The sequence below is a fragment of the Gekko japonicus genome, unplaced genomic scaffold, assembly GCF_001447785.1.
Source record: "Gekko japonicus isolate JY-2015 unplaced genomic scaffold, Gekko_japonicus_V1.1 scaffold1341, whole genome shotgun sequence".
Classification (NCBI taxonomy): domain Eukaryota; kingdom Metazoa; phylum Chordata; class Lepidosauria; order Squamata; family Gekkonidae; genus Gekko; species Gekko japonicus.
Genome location: NW_015169817.1, coordinates 125,414 through 150,525, shown reverse-complemented (window position 1 = coordinate 150,525; position 25,112 = coordinate 125,414). Strand labels below are relative to the sequence as shown.

At 44.4% G+C, this 25,112-nt stretch overlaps 1 protein-coding gene across 1 annotated transcript in view; it reads left to right on the top strand.

Moving 5' to 3' along the window:
- Nucleotides 1–25,112, top strand: part of LOC107115474 (cytochrome P450 2J2-like) — a 59,088-nt gene that overhangs the window by 23,285 nt on the left and 10,691 nt on the right. The window contains 6 exon segments of the mRNA XM_015417193.1: nucleotides 4,283–4,432; nucleotides 7,754–7,879; nucleotides 10,531–10,775; nucleotides 18,450–18,591; nucleotides 19,088–19,275; nucleotides 21,929–22,070. Coding sequence (XP_015272679.1) covers nucleotides 4,283–4,432; nucleotides 7,754–7,879; nucleotides 10,531–10,775; nucleotides 18,450–18,591; nucleotides 19,088–19,275; nucleotides 21,929–22,070 — 993 coding nt within the window.

The following is a 25,112-nucleotide window of genomic DNA, read 5'->3' as shown; positions in this document are numbered from 1 at the left end:
GCTTCATGCTCTTCACTCTCCACAGGAACCTTCCCGTTAGTTTGAGCACGCAAGGCTTGCACCTCTGATAGGCTTACTGCCATCATGGCCCCCATCTCTGAATGCAGTATATCTTCCTCACTCCCGCTGGTTGGGTTCACTCTAACACAGAATGTACGCACAGATGGCCTGCCTTGACAGTCTTCGATAACCTCGATCCTTTTGACGGAACGTCGCTGAGACTGATGGTGTGGGACTCTGACACTGTGCCCCTCTTGCCACATAAAGCTGGTACCCAGGCCAGGTTAGGGCCAAAGTTGGCACAGGGCAAATATGGCCCTATCTTTGTGCAGTGCCAACCCGCCCAGCCATGTGCTCAGGACCGCCTCACTGACGCAATCAGCTATCACTTTAGAAACAGTCTAGAGCAGACACGTATCTGCCATCGGAAAGGAAAATGTCTTAATCTCATCACCCCGAGAGTGTCAACGGACCTTCATTCCATTTCTACATCCCCTAATTGCACCTCTGGACTTCGCAAGTCGATCCTGGGACCACCCTGGCCACAGCCGATTGTCGTTGTTTTCTTGAAAACACAGCCATTAATGGAGCCAAGACTCTGCAATCGCCCAATGCCTTGCCAACAAAGGTTTCCTTTCCCCAACCTGGACTTCTTTTGTCCAAAACTCCTCTAGAGCCATTACCAGCCATCCCAGCCCCTCACAGACCATTTCCCCATTGTGCCCCCTGCCCCAAAGGCACAATTTTCCTATTTCAGGACTCCAAACCCAGCCATCTTTGGTTCAGTCTCCTGGAATGCATACTGGCTGGATCCCCCATTTCTTTTGGATCTTCTCAGATGTGCTTGATGGCCAAGCAGCCTGCTTCTCTTCACCACAGACCCTTTGGAAGGTAGCTATAACCTCCCCTAGTTTGGTGTAGTGGTTAAGTGTGCGGACTCTAATCTGGGAGAACTGGGTGTGACTCCCCACTCCTCCACTTGCACCTGCTGGATGACCTTGGGAAAGCCATAGTTCTGGCACAGCTGTTCTTGAAAAAAAGAGCAGTTTCTGCCAGAGCTCTCTCAGCCCCACCTACCTCACAGGGTGTCTGTTGTGGGGAGGGGAAGGGAAAGGAGTTTGTAAGCCGCTCTGAGACTCCTTTGGGTAGTGAAGGGCGGGGTATAAATCCAATCTCCTCCTCCTCCTCTTCTTCTTCTCCTCGCTTCACCCTCTTTTGTCACTGACCTCTATAAGGTCACTTCACCTCTTTATTTCCTAGCTCTCTGGTGTGTGTGTCTGATATTCCATTGGTTAGCTGAAAGTATTAAGGTTATATTTTTAACCCTAATAAAATTTCACAAAAGACATTTCCTGTCTGTTGTCTGTGCAACTCTGAGTGGGTTCTGACTCTGGTATAGTTGGAGTGCGACCCCTAGCTTGCGCACCTATCAAGCAAACCGTCTCTTAGCTAATTCCCCCATCGTAACTCAGACAGAGACCCGGTGTTGTGCCTAACAGGTGGTGGGCAGAGAGTTAGATTTAGGAGGAGATGGGGATATGGACATGCTCGGCCCCCTTCTAATCTTCCCATCCCGAGGTATGATGATGTGCAAACCTGGACGTCTTCACCCCCCTCTTCAAGCTTGATGTTGTGCGATGTCAGATCGATTATGAATAAGGCTGTCTCCCTTGAAGGATTTATTAGAAACTGCAATTTTGATCTGGCGTTCTTGACTGAGATCTGGGTGGACGAGGATGAAGCGGCGGCTCTCGCTCAGCTGACTCCCCCAGGATACTCGGTCCTTTATCAGCCGTGAACGGGAAGATGAGGTGGGGGTGGGGCAGCAATTCTCATTCGAGATACTTTCTCCTTCTAACGGCTTCCTGCACCAAACATTGTTGGCATTGGATGTGTAGGACTGGCGTGGGGTGTCGGGGAGAGGGTGCGTGTCTTGTTGGTTTACCGTCCACCCATTTTAACAGCTGAGGTTGGTAGAGGCAAGGTGGAGTGGGCCTTGCACTTTCCCAAACTGATTGTTTTGGTGGGTTTCAATGTCCACACCGACACTGTCTGGTGCCTCCTTAGACTTTATGACTGCCGTGGCATCCTTAGGATTCCCAGGTTGCATGCTGCAGACAGTTCTGGCAAGGCAAAGGGTTTTTTTAATTTAATTTCCCTCTCCTAAAAAGGAGAGAAGTTTTGCTTTTACAATTCAGAAAATTGGGGAGGGTCTATAGAGGGATAAAGAAAAGTGTTGAGTGATGTTAAGTATTAGTATATTAATCCTTTAGAATTAAAGTTAAAGTCAATAGCTTCTTCTGTACTTGGACGATCCTCTTTTCTTCATTCTTTTTCGAAACCGAACAGTTAACATGTTAGTAATGTTCTTTTGGGATTAGTATTACTTTTAAAACATTATCCGAAATAATCTTTAAACTTTGGGGTCTTTCCCTTTTTTGTCCCTCAAGTTATACTTTGGGCCAGGCGCTCCTTTAACTTCCTCATCCTTCACCTCTCCTTCCGAGCTGCTGTCTTCTCCGCTGGCTCCCGACATCCACTTGGCGAGTTCTGCTTCTTCTTCTGTACTGGCGTGCCTCTTCAAAAAGTCTTGAGCCTTGAAGATAGAGTCTATCTTTTCTCTTCTGTCTTTAAATTTAAAGACCAATCCTTCGGGCACCAACCATCTGTAACTGACTTGATGATTTTGTAAGAACATGGTCAGACCTTTATATTCCTTTCTTTTCATTCTGATTTCAAATGGAACATCTTTCAGAATCCTGATCGGTTGATCTCCAATTTTCAAGGGTGTTGCTGAAACTGCCTTTAAAATCTGATCTCGGAGACGTTGCTTTGTAAATTTCACTACCACTTCCGCTGGCAACTTATTTTTCTTTGTGAAGTTGGAATAGGCTCTATAAGCCAAATCCATCTCTTCTTTTATTTTTTCCGCTTCATTGCCAGTCAGTGGTGCTAAGGCTGTTACCAAAATGTCTCTGAGGTCCTCCTTTTGCAAGGCAAAGGGTTTTTTTTGTAATATTCTGTCATTTTAATTCTTTTCTCTCTCTCCTGCAACTTGGTTCTGCTGTAGTCACCACAACTGGCTGAAGAATTAGAGGTGCTTTCTCACAGTGGACATTCTTGATCATTATGTTGTACATATTAGATTCCATGTCAAAAATGAAGTCAAATGAGGAGGAAGTTCTTGTATTTTATTGTAATGAAATATGGAAAACAGTTAGGCCAAAGGACCCATCAAAACGGACTACTTTCTGCTCAGCATATTCAGGGAATATGCTTCAATTAATAGGAAAACAATTAGACCAAATAGTTAACCATAAATTGACAACTTTCTTCTTTTTCTTCTTCATCTTCTTCTTGAGCATATTCTGAACATATTCAGGAAATACATGATATTTTATACATGGACTGACATCATCATATCATCATCATGGGAATAATATTCAATAAGAACTACAGAATCATGAACTTTGTACCTATTATGTTGTCTTCTAGCAATATCAGACCTACAAGAAGAAAGCCTTCTATATAACAGGCCTTTCTAACATCCTAATAAAATATTACTCAAAGAAGAAGTCTATAAAAACCAGAGAAATATGAATATGAACAATCAAGAAGGAAAAACCTATACATGAAAATCTTTATATTCCCATTCATACCACAATTACGGGTATACGCTGGCAACAAAATACACTTAGCTGTCTTTGTATGCAAATTAGGCCTTTGAGACAACTTTTACAAAAGACAATGAACAGATCAGGTCAGAAGGCAAGTGGAACTGGTCAATATCTGAGACATGTCACTGAACCAGACAGGGGCCCATTCTGCATCTGGCATTCGCTCCATTGTTTTACCAAACCCACACGGGAACAGAAAAAGATGCGGCACAAAGCCACATTCAAATACCCTGGCCCAATGCTGTACTTACTGCAGAGTCACCCCTGAATGGCCATAAGTCTATGCAGACAGTACCATAAAACTGAGAGATCAAAGGAAGAGAAACTGGCATGCAGTGTGGAGGCTACCATAAAATGTGACAATCGAAGAAAGTGAAAGTGGCATGCAATGTAGCAGGGAATTTCTGTTCCAACGTGGGTTTGGTAAAACAGTGGAACAAACGCTAGATGCAGAATGGGCCAGGGACTGGTTCTGTATCAGCATTGCAGCTGTCTGGTTTGTAGAGAAGGGGTAGCTTTTCAATATGTTTTCTAGGCTAAGTTAAACTCTTTTTGAACCGTAATTTCTTTCAGTACTAATTTCTCATTGATTATTCCTGGCCTAGGTATTATATTCTCAAATGGCCACACGTGGAAGCAACAGAGGAAGTTCGGGCTAGCCACCATGCGGAAGCTGGGACTGGGGAAGAAAGGCGTGGAGCACCAAATAGAAGAGGAGGCCCATCAGCTTGTTGAGACTTTTGCATGTGCAAAAGGTATATGATGTCAGGAAACTGGGCTGACCAATGGTTCCTGTAGGCCATTTTTTATTTCTCATTTAACTCTGGATTAATTTACCTGTACACTGGATCATGTCTGGACCAGGATTGCCCAATCTAGCCCAATCTCATCAGATCCCAGAAGTTAAGCAGGGTCAGTCCTTGCTAGCATTTAGATAGGAGACCTCCAAGGAATGCCAGGGTCATGACACAGAGGCAGGAAATGGCAAACTACCTCTGAACGTCTTTTGCCTTGGAAACCCTGTGCAGTCGCCATAAGTCAGCACCGCCACACTGGACTATAAATAACCAGTAGCTTAGAAGTTACCATATCAGTTATAAACTAGAATCTCCTGCAAATAAGCTCTGGGGTTAATGGGGTGGGGAACAGGTGGGGAGGCAAGGGGTCTCCAGCATGGTGTAGTGGTTAAGAGTGACTGACTATAATCTGGAGAACCAGGTTCGATTCCTCACTCCTCCACATGAAGCCTGCTGGGTGACCTTGGGTCAGTCACAGTTCTCTCAGAACTCTCTCACCCCTGCTTAAGTACATATAAAAACGAACTTTTCTTCTCTTCCTTCTCCTCCTCCTCTATAGAAGAAGAGAAAAGAAGAAGAAGAGATTCGATTTATATCCCGCCCTTCACTCGGCGTCTCAGAGCATTTTACAAACTCCTTTCTTTTTCCCTCCCCACAACAGACACCCTGCGAGGTCGGTGGGGCTGAGAGAGCTCTTTCCAGAACTGCTCTTGAGAGAACAGCTCTGACAGAACTATTGCTTGCCCAAGGTCATCCTGCAGCTACAAGCGGAGGAGTGGGGAATCAAACCCGGTTCTCCCAGATTAGAGTCCACACCCTTAACCACTACACCAAACTGGCTCCCCTATTGGGGCCCCTCCATTGTCCTCCTGCCTCTCCTGCATGAGAAGCACCAAGCTGTTAAATGTGCCCTCTAGCGTTTTATTGTGATTTCAAAATGATTTTCCTTAGGTCCCTTCAAGAAGATAGTTGACCACAAAAAAGCAACATATGATTTATGAGGTCGGACCATATAAATCAATGGTGTGACCTCATTTGCAATACTGTGTGCAATTCTGGTCACCACACCTTAAAAAGGATATTATAGCTTTGGAAAAAGTGCAGAAAAGGGCAACTCGAATGATAAAAGGGTTGGAACACTTTCCCTATGAGGAAAGGTTAAGGCGCTTAGGGCTCTTTAGCTTGGAGAAAAGACGACTGAGGGGTGACATGATCGAGGTTTATAAGATTATGCATGGGAAAGAGCAGGTAAAGAAAGAGGTACTTTTCTCCCTTTCTCACAATACAAGAACCCGTGGGCACTCCATGAAATTGCTGAGCGGTCGGGTTAGAACGGATAAAAGGAAGTACTTATTCACCCAAAGAGTGATTAACACATGGAATTCACTGCCACAGGAAGCTTCAAGAGGGAATTAGATAAGCATATGGAGCAGAGGTCCATCAGTGGCTATTAGCCACAAGGTATAGATAGGGACTCTGGGGCAAGTGATGCTCTGTCATCTTGGTGCTTGGGGGGGGTCAACAGTGGGAGGGCTTCTAATGTCCTGGCCCCACTGGTGGACCTCCTGATGGCACTGGTATTTCTGGCCACTGTGTGATATTGAGTGTTGGACTGGATGGGCCTTTGGCCTGATCCAACATTGGCATCTCTTATGTTCTTAATTCTCTAAATTAATAAATTGATGATTTCAGAGTGTGACTGTATCAAATTCAACATGGTAAATCATCTGGTTAGAAGGTGGTAAAGGGACCGCAAGCCTAATCTGAAATGGAGTCATTCCAATTCCCTTGTCTCTTCATCGGCTTGAAAGACTGTTTTTGTATCTACCTTTTAAAAAAGTCAACCACCTAACAGCAAATGCCCCAGTGGGCATCTCCACCACATACAGACAAACATAGGTCCAGTCTGCATTGGTATTTCTCACCATTGTGCCAATGATCTCACACCGTCTCACAAATTTCTGTCTGCATTTCATGCCGCACCCGCTCTCCTATTGTTTCATCTCAGCATCGGCTGTCTGCATCATTTTATTACTCCGAGGTCACTACGGCGTCTCACCGCCTTATCTGAATGTGGTTTTAAGGTGGTACAACTGCTTCTCTCCACCGTCGAGCTGCTGTGAGCAAAAAGCAGACAACTGGAGCTGAATTCCCCCCCCCATCTTTTCTAAGGAGATACACAAATTGTCACAAAGGAAATAAGTTAGCTGAAAATCCAGTTGTCTGCATTTAAAAGCAGCCAGGGAACATTTGGGAGGGCAGTCTCCAGAACAACATGCCTGTGTGTTTTGTGGTTTTTACCCATCTCGTTCTGTCTTTCCTCCCCCCTCCCCGGCCAGGTCATCACTTTTACTTTTTTGGGGGGGGTCACAGGTGCTATTTCCTCCCTGCAGTGAAGTAGAGTGCAGGACCCTGCCGGTGCCCCTTGGTGGTCGCTCCTCCCCCCTCTCTCGCATACTCTCCCTAAACAACTTGCATCCTGATGCAGACCGAGGAGAGCTTCATACTGACCCAAATAGGCAGCCGGCGCCACAGCAGCACAGAACTCTGTCTTCTTGGTGCTTTGCTCTGTCTTCTTGGTGCTTTGCTCTGTCTTCTTGGTGCTTGCTCTGTCTTCTTGGTGCTATGCTCTGTCTTCTTGGTGCTTGGGGGGGGTCAACAGTGGGAGGGCTTCTAATGTCCTGGCCCCACTGGTGGACCTCCGGATGGCACCTGGTATTTCTGGCCACTGTGTGACACAGAGTGTTGGACTGGATGGGCCTTTGGCCTGATCCAACATTGGCGTCTCTTATGTTCTTATGTTCTAACAGCTGTACATAGCAAATGCGGATTGGGCCATAGTAGATGCACTCAAACCCCCTCTCTAGCTCTTCTTGTGAGTACAAACACAGAGAGCTTCTCATTCAATCCCCACCCCCAACTGGAGAACTTTTCAGGAGGTGAGGATTCCTGAACCTCCCAAATTCCCCAGAATTGATTCCTGAAATGGTATCAATTCTCTCAACATTTTTCTGAAGAAGTGTGCTTTGCACGTGAAAGCTTACACTTGGAATGAAACTTTGTTGGTCTTTAAAGGTGCCACTGGACTCAAACTTTGTATACGTTGTACATTTCAGAAAATACCTCGATACGCTTTTAAAATATTTTCTAATATATAACCACGTCTTAAGATTGCAAAGGAGTCACTTTCTCCTACCAAACTTCACTAATGACGTTCACTGTGAGTATTCACAGAAGGGGATGAAAATATTAATATTTTGCAACCAACTTTATTTGCAGGGCAACCATTTGACTCTTCAGTGCCCATCACTATTTCCGTCTCCAATGTGATCTGTGCTGTGGCTTTTGGACTTCGGTTTTCAGTTGAAGATAAAGAATTCCTCAAGATGGTGGCAGCCATTGACTGCCTCTCAAAATTTTCAGCTACCATCTTTCAGGATGCAAGTAATTTTCTTTTCTTTTTCCCCCTATTAGGTCAGAATGGTGTTTGCGTGTGTAAAATATCATTGAGGCAAGTGATTGAGCTGCGGTGGTTTGCCATTGCCTTGCTCTGCAAAGTCTTCCTAGGCGGTCTCCCATCTAAGTACCGACCCTGATTAGCTTCTGAGAACTAACAAGATCAGGCTGTACCTGATCACTGGCACTCTTTAAGCAGTGTCTGGACAAACACTTGTCAGGGATGCTCTAGGCTGCATTGAGCAGGGGGTTGGACTAGATGGCCTGTATGCCCCCTTTCAACTCTGTGATTCTATGATACCATATCGTTCCACATCCCTGGGCAGATAGCTATCTCCCAGAATTCATTTACTTTCAGCTTCAACAGGAATACTTGATTAGGAGTGCAGAAGAATTTCGGATTCATTAGCTGAGTCAAACTTCATAGAATCGTAGAGTTGGAAGGGACCTCCAGGGTTATCTAATAAAGGTAAAGGTAAAGATTTCCCTTGCTCGAAAGCCAGTCAAATCTGACTCTAGGGATGCGATGCTCATCTCTGTTTCCAAGCCGAAGAGCCAGCGCTGTCTGAAGACGTCTCCGTGGTCATGTGGCTGGCATGACTAGACGCCGAGGTGCATAGAACGCTATTACCTTCCCACCGAAGTGGTACCTATTTATCTACTTGCAATTTCTTGCTTTCAAACTGCTACGTTGGCAGGAGCTGGGACCAGAGACGGGAGCTCACTCTGTCATGCGGCTCTCGGTTCTCAAACTGCTGAACTACCGACCTTCCGGTCTTCAGTTCAGCGTCTTAACCACTTGAGCCACCGCTCATCTAGTCCAACTTTAATGGTTTGAATGGGTTTTGTCAGGATCAGAAAACGTATTGATTTCGATGATGAACAGCAGAAAAGTAGAAATCACTGTGAATGGGTCTTGATTTGAACATTTTTTTACACTGTACCACTGCTGTTTGATTATTCTTTTGTTATGTCGATTTCCTAGATCAGCTAGTTGGTGTACCTGGTGTAATTCTGTGTCCTATTTTTCCCAAATGGGTCATGCTAAGTCACTGAGGAACATTGACGCAGTAGTTTACCTGAAGTGAACTAAAAAAAATTATTGAGATACAATACGTATACAGAAGAGAAATCATAAAGCCATGCAACAGATCATTACATAGCAATACAATTTATCTCTGTTCCTACAAAACTCAGCCTCATAATCAGTTCTAGCTAGGATTGCCAACAGCGGGTTCAGAAATTCCTTGATATTTGGGGGGCGGAGCCTAGGAGGGGTGGGGTTTAGAGAGGGGGAGGATGTCAGTGGGATTAATGTTTTTCTAAAAGGGTGGCTGAGGTGAGGCTGGAAACAAATGGAATAGACTCCCCACCACCACCTTTCTCTGGAAGAATAGTAGTAGTAGGAGGTTGGATTTATACCTCGCCCTTCACTCGGAGTCTCAGAGCGGCTTACAATCTCCTTTCCCTTCCTCTCCCCACAACACACACCCTGTGCGGTATTTGAGACTGAGAGAGCTCTGAGAGAACTGCCCTTGAGAGGACAGCTCTGGAATAACTTGTGACTGACCCAAGATCACTCCAGCAGCTGCATGTTCTTTGCTGGTGGGAACAGCCCACCCAGAGGCTGCCCCTTTTTGAAGGTCCAGCTCCAAGAGACCAAAAGCCCCCTCCTCCTTGGAGCAAGAACTAATTAGGAAACAGGGTTTGATTCCCCACTCCTCCATATGAAGCCAGCTGGGTGATCTTGGGTCAGTCACAGTTCTCTCAGAGCTCTCTCAGCACCACCTATCACACAGGGTTTCAGTTGCGGGGAGAGGAAGGGAAAGTGATTGTAAGCCAATCCGTGACTCCTTCAGGTAGTGAAGGCCAGGGTATAAAACCTCTTTCTTCTTCTTCTTCTTCTTCTTCTTCTTCTTCTTCTTCTTCTTCTTCTTCTTCTTCTTCTGCTTCTTCTCCTCCTCCTCCTCCTCCTCCTCCTCCTCCTCCTCCTCCTCCTCCTCCTCCTCCTCTACTTTCACAATGCAGGTCCGGTTCTGAACAAAACTATGATCTGCAGGTAGAAACACCTCCAGCAGTATGTGTAATGATAGCTACATGTAGCTTTCCTCAGTGGAGCAAATAGGGGTTCTTTGGGGCTATTTCAAGATGCCAAAATGGTGCTGGGGGAAGGCTGAAGCTGCTCCGGTCTGTGTGGTGCAGCTGTAATCATGATTGGGCCCACATGCATCTGAGAGGCACAGAGGTCCTATCACATTTGATAGAAATGTTTTGTGGTAGGACTTCATACTTTGTGAACTTGGCCCCTGGACAGGAGTCTCATTCAGTGTGTGTGGGCGTGCATGCACATACATTAGGGTGTGCATTCCAGAATCCCCAAGACAAAAATATACATGAAAATGCCTATGGATGAGACCAAAAAATAGACCAAAAGAGGTTAACTCTGATAGTTTTTTATTTGCATTTATGAAAGTTTGGAATGAGCGCCGGGAAATATTTGCTCCTTCCCCCTTCCTGGAAATGGTCATGATGCTTTTGGAATGTGGGGAGAATCTGCATTGTCCAGAAAACATAATTTTGGGTTCCTACATCAGCATCAGTGTGCATCAACTGTGTTACTGAGCCATCTCATGGTACTGACCCCATTTGACATTCACCTTTCCTGTAGTTTTATGACACTTTCCCATGGCTCATGAAATATCTCCCGGGGCCTCACAGGAAGGCACTTGCCTCCAGTGATGTTATACATTCTTTTGCAAGGAAGGAGATCGAAAAGCATAAGAAGCATCAGGAGGCCCACGAGCCACAAGATTTCATTGATTTCTATCTATATCAGATTAAAAAAGTAAGTATCCACCTTGCATATGAAATCAAATACACTCTATGAAAATGTCAATGATGAAGGTAAATGTATTCTTTGAAACCTGTATATCTGTTTTGCTGTATGACCTCTGGGTTCAGAAGACTGAAAGAAGCTCTCCTCTCTGGTCTCTGTTACCCAAAGAGGCAGTCTCCTAATTAGTTAGGGGAATTAGCTTTAAGGAGCTTTAAGGTAACTGGGATTCTCCATCTATGTGTACGGGGATTTTCCCTTAGGAGAATGCTTAAACAAACCAGGTAGATGTTCAACCTGAAAGGTTTTTATTAAGAAAAAGAGAAAGAATAAAACAAAATACACAGAAAGAACACACACAAGAGCTAACTAAGAGAAAACACAGGGTGGAGAGGGGAGAGAGAGATTTCAGGAAGGGTGATAATTACCATTCTTGGAGAGGTCCCTGGAAGCAGCAAAACAGCCAGTGTTTTGTGAAGAGAAGAGAGACCAGCAAAGTTGGGGTGTATGTCAAGGATCCAAGACACACACACAAACACTGCTGGGAAGCAGACTGCCTTTTGGTAAAATGTGCCCTCTGGCAGGTATGACATATCTGCCAGAAAAAAAAAAAACTAACTTAATGGGCTTTCCTGAGTTGGATAATAGATGTGAATGGGGCGTGATGACCTGCGAGTACTGGATAGGAAAAGCTACTAGGTTTGGTGAATAGATGTAAGGAAGTGAGGCTGAGTGTTCATGAGATTAGTCCAAGGTGAGCCAGTAGATTCTTGGGAGACCCATTGTCCTAAATTATTCATGTCTCTCTGGAGGCAGAGAGATGGGGCGTGGAGGGGGCGGTAGACAGTCAGCAATTCTTACATTTCTAAACATGTCCAGGCTTGTTTCTCACTGGCATCCATTTTATGTCATTTTGGGCCAGGCAGTGTCTTTCACTTATGATTTTTGAGGCAATATTTTAGGAAGTGTTTTTATGGTTATGCTAGCTATAAACTGCCCATCAGTGAGGGGAGGGTTCTGTCTGCTAACACCACTGCCATAGTTGCTAAAATGTTATGCATTGCTTACAAGCATTTCAATTGCTCAGAAATTTTTTAACCTGATTGTAGCACTCAAGAGTTGATGGTGCTGTATAGTATTGTTGGAAAGGGAACCGATTTAGCTGTAGAGGCAGAATTTTCCAAGTTTTATCTTCAGATTTGATAGCAACCCAAAACAAAAGGGAGGAAACCCTTTGGACTGAAGATGTGAGGTACAAAGTACCAAAGACTACCATTTTAAATTATGTTAACAATGCCATCAAAATTCCATATACAATAGGACTTCCAGTTTGTGGATTAGCGATGGCGGTCACTCTCCCCAGACCTCGGGGGAGCGATTAGCACATCACCGATATGGAGGGGTGCTACCTTAAGTGGCATCCCCACAGAGCCTTTGCGATAGGCTCCAGGCCAGAGGGCTTTTGAGGGGCAGCCTCTTTGACAGCTCAATGCCGGAGAATCGAGGCTTCCCTCCACCCTGATGGTCCTGTCACTGTGTGGCCTTTGGTTACAAGCTGATTTGACTGGGGCAAGCGCTAGAGTTCAAGCGGAGTAGCGAATGTTGTGAGCGAGGCCAGAGAAATGACCAACAATGAACATGAGTTCAAAATAAATGGAACATTTTAAAAGTGAACTACCCCCCCTGTGGGAAAAGCGGAGTGCAAAGAGGGATGCCTCTTATGCGAACTGACAGATAAGTGTAATGAAGGGGCAGGGGGGGACAAGCAGCGACTTTGATTCGAGAGACTTACGTGAGCACCGACATTGAAGCAACGATTTTTTGAGCCCGTGAGAAGTGGTTTGGAATTGTAAACAATCATATAAAATGGCGGCCTCGCAAGGAAAATTTAAAACAAAACCGGTGGGTACTCAGAGCCCAAAACCAGAAGAGGGAGCAGACGTCATGAAAATGTTAGAGGATATGCTTAAGCTGGTGATGGAGCAACTTGATGGTGTTAACCAGCAACTGACTTCGATGAATCAAAACTTCGCATCACAGCAGCTCCAACTGGTAGAAACGGAGAAGAAGGTGGAGCATGTGACTGCGAGAATTAAAGAGATAGACACCACAGACAAGAAAATGAAGAAAAGAATGGGTGAAGTAACTTCCAAGAAAACTGTTTGTTACAGCTACAAATAGAAAAAGCCAATACGATTCTCAGATTTGAGGGAGTTCCTGAATCGGAAAAACCTGAATCGGAAAAGGAGGATCTGAGGAAGTTACTCAGTGAGATTATCACTCCAGCAATAGGCTCAACAGTGGGTGAAGTAGTAAAAGAGATGGAGACAACCTACAGGGCTTAATCCAATTACATTAAGAAAATAGCCTGCCTGGAGAAATTGTGGTCAGATTCTCAAGAAGACAGACCAGAGATACTATTTTAAAAGCAACTTCAGCAACTCCACTGAAACTGGGGAATACAATCATCAAGACTTTAAAAGACATTCCATTTGAAATTTGCCAAAAGAGGGAAAGCTATAAGGACTTAATTTCTTTTCTTCAAACCAATGGAATTTCGTATAGGTGGGCGATCCCTGAGGGCGTCATCTTTAAAATCAATGACAAAAGAGAAAAGATTGACTCCATTTTTAAAGCCAAGGAATTTTTGAGACATCAGTTGGGATTGGAGGAAGAATCCAAAGATGGAGAATCCAAATCAAATGACTCTGCTACCTCTGAAACGGATGAGGACTGTGCTGTAGAAATGGGTGCGGGTGCAACGAAAGTTACATATGATTTCAGAGATAGAAAACCGAAGTAAAGGCAGAAGGACTCTGAAAATTGCCTTTTGAAGCAAACAACAAGAAGATGCTCAGAAAGTTTTCTCATAACAACTAACATACTAACACTGAAGCTGAGACAAACAAGAACTCTATAAGTATATTGTTGTACTAACACTTTAATTAATAACACTTAGTTTAACACGGATATGATCTCCTCCTCTTGGGTTTTTAGTTTAGTGTGGTTATCTTTCCTTTATCCATAGATGTAGTCCCCTTTTCCTATATTTTCTTTGTAGTTTTTCTAGTCTTATAAAAAATAATAAAAATATCCCTTCGGGGATTAAAAAAAAAAATTAAAATCCATATACAATGCAAATAATATTATTTATATTGCATATGTTGCAAATAATATACTGCAAATAATATTATTTGTATTGCATATAATACAATTAATATTGATATTTATATTTATATTAGTGTGCTGTTACATCACTACCCAGTACTAGGATTGTTAATGTGATTTTATAAATTAAATGCCCATTGTGGGAAGAAATACAACGAGATCTAGAAGGAAGCTCCAGATGAGTGTCCCGACTGTGGGGGATGGGGTGGCAGAGGGAAGTGAAAAATGGAGGGAGGCAAGCCATGTTTCTTTCCTTCTGCTTAGCTATAAAGCAGGGCTCTCTCAAGTCATTTTGCTGCCCCAAGTGGGTAGAATGGGAGGACAGCCTCATGGTAACAGATATGGTTCTCTCCACCTCTGACTTATTTTTTGAGGGGGAGCGGGGTGTTATGCAGTGGCAGCTAAGGTAGAAAAGCATCTCCTCCTGTGCCGTGTTTTCTGGGTTCCAAGGGTCTGGAAAGTAGTTCCATAGCCAATTACACAGTTGCCAACTCTGGGTTGGAACATACTTGTAGATTTGAGGGGTAGAGCCTGGGGAGGGCAGGGTTTGGGGTGGGGAGGGACCTCAGTATGGTATAATGCCATAGAATCCACTGCCCAAAGCAGCCATTGTCTCCAGGAGAACTTATTTTGGTTATTTGGACATCAGTTTTAATAGCTGGAGATCTCCAGATGCCGCCTGAAGGTTGGCTTATGTTAATTTGGGGCTATGCAGTCACAGCTAAGTTAGAAAAGCACCTCCTCCTGTGCCGTGTTTTCTGGGTTCCAAGGGTCTGGAAAGTAGTTCCATAGCCAATTACACAGTTGCCAACTCTGGGTTGGAACATACTTGTAGATTTGAGGGGTAGAGCCTGGGGAGGGCAGGGTTTGGGGTCGTGCTCTGAAGCCCTGACTGCTACGTCACATTGGCTGTCATACAGGGGCCATCTCAGCAGGATATAAGGACACAGAGTCCACCATTTTCTCCAGGGGAACTGATCTCTGCCATCTGGAAAGCAGTTGTAATTCTGAGTGATCTTCAGCCCTCACCTGGAGATTTGCAACCATGGTTTCCCCCAACAGACACTAAGGGGAAATTTATTTTACCTCAGAACATCAACAGCAAACTGTTTAGAATGTTAAGAGGAAAAGGCCAGTGAGGCCGCATATGCAAACGACCTCTGTGTTCCGAGGCAAAGGCGAATCAGGCCACATATGCAAATGACCTCTGTGTTCTGACTGGCTGTGGGTGGGAGAGGAAGAGCAAACTGTTTAAAATGTTGGAGGCAGGACTCAGGCAAAGCAGCCAGTGGATAGGGAGACCCTCTGAATGACAGATCAGAGATCGAACTGATTTTGGAGTGTGTTGGAATGTTCAGGGGAGTCCATGACCAAAATAGAATTATATATACTGGAGGATTATCTCAGCCGCCCTCCTGGTGCCACACACAGTTATACTCAGGGCTCTTTCTGTAGCAGGAACTCCTTTGCATATTAGGCCACACACCTCTGATGTAGCCAATCCTCCAAGAGCTTACAGTAGCCCCTGGATTGGCTACATTAGGGGTGTGTGGCCTAATATGCAAAGGCGTTCCTGCTACAAGAAGAGCCCTGGACTCCTGTGGCCTATATGTTACCATCCTGCCATCATGTTTTATTGCTCTGTTGTACCCTGCCCTGAGCCCGCTTGTGGGGGAAGGTGGGCTGAAAGGCAAATAAATAAATGATTGCAATATACTTAGTTATTGTATATCATTACTGGTTTCTAGGTGGTTTATTTTACTTTCCCCATATCTGTATTTTGTACCCTTCTGTACATCACTTCTTCAGATTCTTAAGAACCTGTGTGTATCAAGCATCTCAGAAAGTCTCTAAAAAGTCTGTATGTGTGTGCTAAGACCGTCTCTGCAATAGTGAAATGTTAAGTCCTGAACTTAACAAATAGTCAGAGAGTGATTTCAGCCAAAGACTCAAGTTTATTCTCTTCACGATCAGTTCTCCAACACGGTACAACATCTGATAGCCCGAACAGTTTGTCCATTGAAACTGTTCGGTATTTAAACATTCCCGGCTAATATAGCCACTCCTACTTTACAGATAACAACCTATCAGGTTGATCGCATAAGGACCAATCATACACGTTCCCGCTTCCAGCTTGCTTGAACGTGATTGGACACAGTAGTCTTGGACTTGAATCCCTGTCCAAGACGAAGCTTAACATACCTTCCCAATGGGATGTTTCACACACATCCAAACGTATTCATGCAGCATCTGAATACATTACAGAAATTCCCCGTTTTAAAAACTGTGCATTATGTGAAATTTTCTGCAGTAGATTTTTTTCCTCACTAGGTGCAAACCTGAGGTTTTCTCCTTCTTAGCCCACATTTTTGGAACTTGCTAAATGAAAACACGGGGTAAGGAGGAGAAAATATCGAGTTTACGCCTGGTGAGGAAAAATCTACTGCAAAACATTTCACCTAATGTGCAGTTTTTTAAAATGGAAATGCAGAGAATTTCACTACTGCGGAAATAGTCTAAGCGCCATCAACTTGTTTCCAACTTATGGTGACCCTAGGCCTGCATACTTCTAAAAGAAAAACCAGGTTTTCCGGAGCCAACTAAAACAGAACGTGGGCCGAGTTCAGACTGGCACTTTGGCCCAGCAGTCAAATGTTTCAGGAGCATTTCAGTAGTGGATTAAAGGGGCGGGTTCACACAGGCACATCTGTCAGGCATCCCTCAGCCGTACTCAAACCGTCTTGTGTCGCTTCCCTCCCGAGTTTAAAAGGTACCAGGTGAAAGTGGTAGCAAACCATGTGTAGAGCGGGTTGATTCCGGTTCCCTAATGTGTGAATGCAAGCACCACTAAGGCGGGAACAACCCGCAGTCATTGATAATAGGCGCTGGCTGTTTCCATGGCAGGCACCCATGTGCCCATGCGCCTATGTGCATAGGCACATGCAGCGGAGCACTGAAACAGCTGCTAACAGCCCACCAGGGGCGGGCCAACAGTGCGAACGCTCCCTTGCGCTTCCTCCACAGTATCCTCCTACTTCATTTGCTGCAGTGTGAATGGGAATACCGCGAACAAGCTGTTCCTGGTCTGTTCCGGGTCTTCTTTGCCACAACTCCCTAGCGCAGTGATGGTGAACCTTTTAGAGACCAAGTGCCCAAACTGCGACCCAAACCCCACTTATTTATTGCAAAGTGCCAACACGGCGATTTAACCTGAATACTGAGGTTTCACTTTAGAAAAAACAACTCATACATTAACTTAAGATGATCCAAACAAAGTAAGGAAAGCAATCCCTAATGCTTTCATTTACTTAAAATTATTTGGCAGAGAATTCGACACTTTAATTATGGTCTGGGCCTGGCTGGGGCGATGGCACACGTGCCCACAGAGAGGGCTCTGAGTGCCACCTCTGGCACCCATGACGTTGGTTTGCCACCACTGGCCTAGCGCTTCAAATTGCCAGTCTGAACTCAGCCGTGGTCTCTGCAAAATTCAGATGCAGAATATGAAGATATATACTTTTACCAAAAACCTAATTCTTTCACTATTAACCTAATCATTTATTTATTTATTTATTTATTCGATTTTTACCCTGCCCTCCCTGCCAAAGCATGAAGAAAGTCACAGTAGAAATTGTTTAATAAATAAAAAAATATACAATTAATGAAATGGAAATTACAAATTAGTTTTTTTTCTGAGAGATTTCAGCTACTGTCACTCAGTGGAATGATTATAATATTGATTTTAGAAAAACCTTTTAAAGTGTGACTGGCTGGCTAGCCACGGGTCACTGACCATTCTTTTGTTCTTAGATTTTTTAAATTCTTTATGTGTTGTGTTCTTGTGTCTATCTATCTATATTTTCCCCATGACAGAATGGTTGTATTTATGAAATTTTCTTCAAGCACAAGGACACATTGGGTCCTTAACAGTTAATAAATAGGAAGAGGAGAAGGAGATTGGATATATACCCCACCCTTCACTCAGAGTCTCAGAGCAGTTTACAAACTCCTTTCCCTTCCCCTACCCATAACAGACACCGTAGGTGGGGCTGAGAGAGCTTTCAGAGAACTGCTCTTTCAAGGACAGCTCTGACAGAACTATGGCTTGCCCAGGGTCATCCAGCAGGTGTAAGTGGAGGAGTGGGGAATCAAACCCGGTTCTCCAAGATTAGAGCCCGCACACTTAACCACTACACCAACCTTTTCCATGTGTTTTTCATATTTTGTTAATTGATGGATGGATATTCTTTGTTTCTTCTTAACAGTATTTGATTTGCATTGCACTCTTTGCTCCTCAACATTTTGTCAGTGTTTATTTTGGCTGGCAAAGCATGCTTGGATGTATGGGTCAAATTGATGCCTGGGTAAGTTTCTAATAGAATGTGACTTTGGGTGTCGTCGTTTCTGGTCTAAGACTTTCTCGCTACATTGTGTAGAGCCTTTATAACCATGGCTGCAGAGTCAAAATGCTTAGAATTGGTTGAAACTCCTTTCTCACTTTTTTGTTGTCAACTACAGAGCAGGATTGACCCCGACTCTACTTACAATGAAGACAATCTGACTCAGTGTATTTTCGACCTCTTCGTCGCAGGAACGGAAACAACAGCCTTGACATTGCGATGGGCATTGCTCCTCATGGCAAATCACCCAGATATCCAAGGCAAGAGACACTTTTGTGTTGAATCAAGGAATGCCCTTGATTCTTTTTTTTTCATATTAAGTAGCTAATTACCAGTACAGCCCTACCCATTAGTTTGTTTGTTTTCATATTTAAAATGTGCTGCTGCATTGCCCAGATAAGTCTCCCTTAATGTTTTGGGTTGCTGACCCAAGCCTAAAGCTTGATGTATATTGAACATGTGATTGGTTTCACTGAATCATTAACTTTATAAAGGCAAATGCCATGGGCTTGCCAACCTTGTGAAGGGAAATTCCTGGGGATTTTTGGATGGAGCCTGTGGAGGTCAGGGTTTTAGGAGGGGAAGGTTTATTGTCATAGAGTCTACCCTCCAAAGCAACCATTTTCTCCAGGGGAACTGATCTCTGTAGCTGGGATATCAGTTTTAATTTCAGGAGATTACAAGTCTGCCCCTGGAGGTTGGCAATTGTAAAACGTAGTCTCCAGACTAAAGATGCACTTTAAAATATTTTCCCAGAGAAAGTCCATAAGGAGATCGAAGATGTTTTGGGTTCCTCTCGAACATTCAGCTATCAAGATAGGAAGAAACTGCCATATACCAATGCTGTGATTCATGAGATCATGCGTTCCCAATATATCTTATTATTTGGTGTCCCCAGACAATGTACAAAGGATGTGAACATATTTGGTTTTCTCATTCCAAAGGTACAGGAAATTCTTATGATTGCACTTCTGGATTCTAAGAGCAATATCTATAAGAGATAGCACTTTGTATTATATATATGTCTGTGGGGGGTGTATGTATGTATATAAACACCTTCCTCTTCAGCAATTTTTGAAGGCTACAGACCTGACCCCTGTTCCAGAAATGATATCAAATAATACAGGGATTATTGTGTTAACTAGGAATGGACATGAACCACATTTTTGCAGTTTGTTTTGGTTTGTGGCTAAACCACAAACCGAATCAAAAACTGATACGAACTGGGAGGTTTGTTCACAAACCGAACCAGTTTATATTGGTTCATGACCCCTGCTTTCTGCTCCCTCCCCCCGCTCAGCTGTTTTTCACTGGAAGCAAAAAGCAGGGGTTTCCTCATTAAAGGTGGGTGGAGCAGAAAGTAGGCATTTAAATGGTTTGGAGCCATTTAAACCTTTGTTTTCTGCTCTTCACAAACCACCATGAACCACCACAAACTGCCTAAAAATTAGTGGAAGTTCGTGGTGGCTCTGCAGTCCACAAAACACGAACTGGCTGAAATTTGTCAACTTTCATCTGTGAGCCAGTCCATCCCTATCTTTCATGTCAACCCCAATCTAACTTGCCCCATTTCTGTTGATCTATTTGTATTAGTTCCTTTCCATTTCATTCAAAAACGCATCTAATGTTCGGATTACCAAGTGTATCCAAAGTGTTCACACATTTAACTTGTGTTTCTTAAAAGCTTTTCTCAGCATAAATGCTGCAGTACAAAGGAGTGATAGCACTATACAAAGCTCTCCTCACAGTGGGGCCTTTTGGTTTCCCAACGAAGGCAAAGTTGCCTACCAGACTCAAGAAGGAAACCCAGAAGCAAAACAAGATATGATGTTTTGTTTTATCAGTGTGAATTGATGGATTCATGCTTAGAAATTGAGCCTTCATTGATGAAAGAAGCTGTGGTTCTCAAGGTCCAAGATATTAAAACATGTATACATGGATAAGAGCCAGGGCCAGTCTGGGGGTTCTGCTGGGCCCATAACCTGTTAGGGTTAAGTGATGTGGTTAGTCCAGTTACCACGAGTTAGCAGGGTGCTTAAATAAAGCTACAAATACAGGAGCATCATTTTACCAGGTTACTCAGCTACTCAGAGCCATGTTGCAAGTTTAAAAGATAAATACTTCTCTCTTTATTTGAGAAGTACACTTAGCATAGGAAACAGCAGAGACAGGAATGAGTATTAACTTACTAGCTAAAGGATGAAAACAGATGGCAAGAGGCCCAGCTGCCTCATGGTGCCAAGAGAGGACTGCATATCTCTCTCATGGTGCGTGCAGGGAGAGAGATCATCCCCAAGTGAATGAGAGAGAACAGAAGGAAGGGGAAATGGTCCCTGAGAACACAACCTGCATTTCAAATGGGACAGTGGCAGAAGAATAAACACAGGAAGAAAGGTCAGTGTGCCTGCCTAGCTATTTAGCCTCTCTTGGCATGAAGTCTGGATATCTGAGACAGGGGACATTGCATCTCGAACTTCCAACAGGTTCCAGGAGGGCCATTTGGCCTGGGCCTGAAGCTCTAACAGGGTAACATATTTGTTTTCATTTTTCATAATTTTTACTTTGGCTTGGGTGCAGGAAAGGCTTGGGTGCAGGAAAGCTAGGAGTGGCTTGGGCAGTTCTGAAGCTTTGGGTAAGGGGCTGGAAACTGTAGGGTTTCCAGGTCTCCCACTGTAGGAGGAAACCTCCTGTCAGCAGCCCACCAACTCAGTAGGCCAGAACTGTAAAATAAGGGGGAAATGCCCACCATAATGAACCTGGTTGTGATAATCACACAACTCTAGTCTTTGGTGAAAACTTGATGGATTTACCATCAGGTTTCCACTGAATTCTAAAGCGGCATGACCACTTCCCGGTTCAACCCAGAAATGATGCCATGCCCCCAATGTGATGGCATCAACCATACACTGAACATGAGTCAACAGTGTGATGCGGTTGCTAAAAAGCCAAATGTGATTTTGGGCTGTATCAACACAAGTATAGCGTGAAGTGGTACCACTTTGCTCTGCATCTGTCTTTTAAAATGTATTCTAATATGATTTATTGTGTTTACCTGGCCAGTGTTTTTAATGTTATTGTACATCGCCCAGAGCCCTGTGGTTACATGAATGGGGTGATTCATACATTAAATTTATTTATTTATTTATTTATTAGACAAATAGCCTGCCCTCCCCACATTATAGAGTCAGGACCAGTGTTCCCTGTAAGCTGAGTTAGTGTGAGCTGGCTCACAGTTTTTTAGCCTCCAGCTCACACATTTTTGTCTTAGCTCAGGAAGGGTGGCTCCAGAGCGAACTAATTTATGCAGTAGCCAAGTCGCTTGCTCACAATTCTAATGCCAGCAGCTCAGAAAGTGGAATTTTTGCTCACAGGACTCCACAGCTTAGAGGGAGCATTGGTCAGGACGGATAACAACATATACGTATCTGCAATTAATGCCGATTTACAATGTTAAAAACATGTTACAATAATCAGTTTAGAATCCATAAAATCATCATCCTTATTTCATAAATAAATAAATAAATAAATAAATAAATAAAATTAAAGTTTGATGTTGCTGTCCGTACGCATCCTGAGCCAACAGTTTCATCTTTGCAGGAGGCCCAGATATTTCCAGATCTACGCTCTGTTCTTCTTGATCCTAAGCAATGGGAGAAACCTCAGGAGTTCAACCCCAATCATTTTTTGGACCAGGATGGAAGATTTGTAGAAAGAGAAGCATTCCTTCCATTTGGTGCAGGTAAAGGCAGAACTCAGAATTCACATAGGATTGATAGCCATGCTTATGTAGTTGTTCGAAGGAGAAAAAAGCCAAAGGAATATTTGTTCCCCTTGCGGGATGTTCTGAGTAATCACTCCTTACCAAAATCTTATGTCAAATATGTAATGTTTTGTGACAGAAGAAGAAACGACTGGAAAATATTCTCCATTGGATATAGCTTAGCAATAATGAGAAACTGATTTTTATTTTTATTTTTGCATAGTATCATAGAGCTCTTACATTGACATCTCATATCATCACAGCACTCTTGGACAGAGTCAGACCATTGGTCTAGTATTATACACTCTGACACCAAAATGCCATTTGCCGACCCACTGCCAAAGTGGGGGAGAAGGAGATGCTGAGACACCACTCAACCCCCACACAATGCAAGAAGACAACATCCAACTTTCTGGATTGAAAATGATGACAACTTTATTGTTTACAGCAGCTGCAAGAGCCTTGGTGCAGCATGAGGCAAACGGATCCAGGCATTGGCCAACCCGCCTGCTGGCCAATGGAAACCCCCGCCCCCAGCCCACCTGCTGGGGGGGGTTATGATGAACATACAAAATTTATTTAGGTGTACACATTTTAAAAAACTTAAGACTCATTTAAAATATTCACAATCAGACCTAAAAAACTTCTCAACATTCATACATAGATGGGTTAGTGCTGTGCAACTGAACCAAACGCGTTTCGGCCCCAAAGGGCCTTCCTCAGTGGTCACAATCCAAAATACAAAGTTGACATAGAGTCCAAAAAATATTTACATAAGATGTTAAATATATATGCAGTATAAGGCCAGATGTTATGTCCTTATATATTTATATGTATATTGCTGTTCTATAGGATAGGCCTCAGGTATGGCCAATTAAAGTCCACTAATAATTCCAAATCTGGTAGCATAAACTTGCGTGAGTTGACTGTATGTCACTCCATCCTGTACAAATGGATCCAGGCATTGGCCAACCCGCCTGCTGGCCAATGGAAACTCCCGCCCCCAGCCCACCTGCTGGGGGGGGGGTTTAACCAGGGGATGGCAGGATGCTAGATTCCACGTGGACGGTAGCTACTGTGTGGTCTCCCCTGCCCCTTGAGAGTGCCTGGACAGCTCCTAAGCTGGGCATGCCCTTTGAAGCCCTCACCTCAAAATCCCTTAAGGGGATCCCCCAAATTTGAGGAAACAGGCACGCGGGCCATCTTTCCCCTGAACTGGATCTGGCCCCGTGCTGATACCGCCAATGCAGTTGTGACAGAAAAGAAACAGAACAGGTGTATCCAAAAGCCCAACAGGAACAAAAACACCCGATGAGAGACACCTGCCACACAAGCATAAAAGTGAGAGCAGGTGGATTGGCAAAGGCACGAGGTTGGCTGAGGCCCACGTGGTGCAGCTGGCCTTTAAATCCAGGCTGGGCCCACACCCACCAGCCAAGATGGGCCACACCTGATTGGCCAGGCCGGGGGGTGGTGGAGAGCATTGCTTGGCCACAGAGGCCTCTCTGGCTGATTGGCAGCCACGTCACCCAAGCCCCAGCCAAAATGTCACCTCCCCCCCCCCCCCTTAAGGTAAGGTAAAGGTTTCCCTTGCTCGAAAGCCAGTCGAATCCGACTCTAGGGTTGCGGTGCTCATCTCCATTTCAAAGCCGAAGAGCCAGCGCTGTCCGAAGACGTTTCTATGGTCATGCGGCCGGCATGACTAAACACCAAGGCGCATGGAACGCTGTTCCCTTCCCACCGAAGTGGTACCTATTTATCTACTTCCAATTTCTTGCTTTCGAACTGCTAGGTTGGCAGGAGCTGGAACTAGAGATGGGAGCTCACTCCATCATGCGGCACCCGGGTCTCGAACTGCTGAACTACCGACCTTTCACAGCCTGCAGTTCAGCGTCCTAACCACTTGAGCCACCGCAACCCCCCCCCCCTTGCAGGCCTGCAAATGTGGCCCAAGGGAAATCTGGGTCCCTAGCATGTGTCAAGTTATGGGAGAAACAAAGTAAACAGGATTATAGATGCAAGCTCTGGAAATCTGAGAGCAGACCTTGCTTCCTTTCTATATATTAAGCTGTTCTAAGACAGGAAGCAGTGCTGATCTCCCCAAAAGGGCTGGCAGTGATTCTCCGTTCTGTTCACCACAATCCTATTCCAGCAGTTTGGCAGGGGAAAGGGCAGTCCCCTAAACAACCAGCTTTTCTGCCTTCTTTTGTTGACAAGCTCGAGCGTGTCCAGAAGAGGGCAACCAGGATGGTTGAGAGGGTTGGAACCCAAGTCTTACGAGGAAAGGCTGAAAGTGTTGGGTCTGTTTAGCCTGGGAAAGAGAAGGCTTAGAGGGGATGTGATTGCAGTCTTCAAGTATCTGAAGGGCTATCATGTAGAAGATGGAGTGGATCTCTTCTCTCTTGCTCCGGATTGCAAGACTAGGTCTAATGGGTGGAAATGACAAGGGAGTCGTTACCGACTAAATATCAGAAGAGACTTCCTAACTGTCAGAGTGGTTGAGCAGTGGAACAGTCTGCCTTGGGAGGTGGGTGGATGATCCTTCGTGTTAAGTCCGGCGCTTAACAATGAGTCGGAGAGTGATTTCAGCAAAGACTCAAGTTTATTCAGCTCTTCGTTCACTTCTTCGACACGGTACAACATCTGATAGCCCGAACAGTTTGCCCATTGAAACTGCCCGGTATTTAAACATTCCCGGCTAACATAGCCACTCCCACTATACACATAACAACCTATCAGGTTGAGCGCATAAGGACCAATCACAAACGTTCCCGCTTGCAGCTTGCTTGAATGTGATTGGGTCGTGAGTCTTGGACTAGGATGCTCTGTCCAAGACGAAGCTTAACATTGCTTCCCTATGTGATGATTCACATAAAACCTCCTGTACTCATGGCAGCTATGAATACATTACAGGACCCATGCAGATACTTATAAGAGCAGGCTTCTCAACCAAAGAGCTGAGTTTCAAGTAAGGAAACCAATAATTAACAGGGAACCTCAAGGCCCATATTGGGGGGGGGG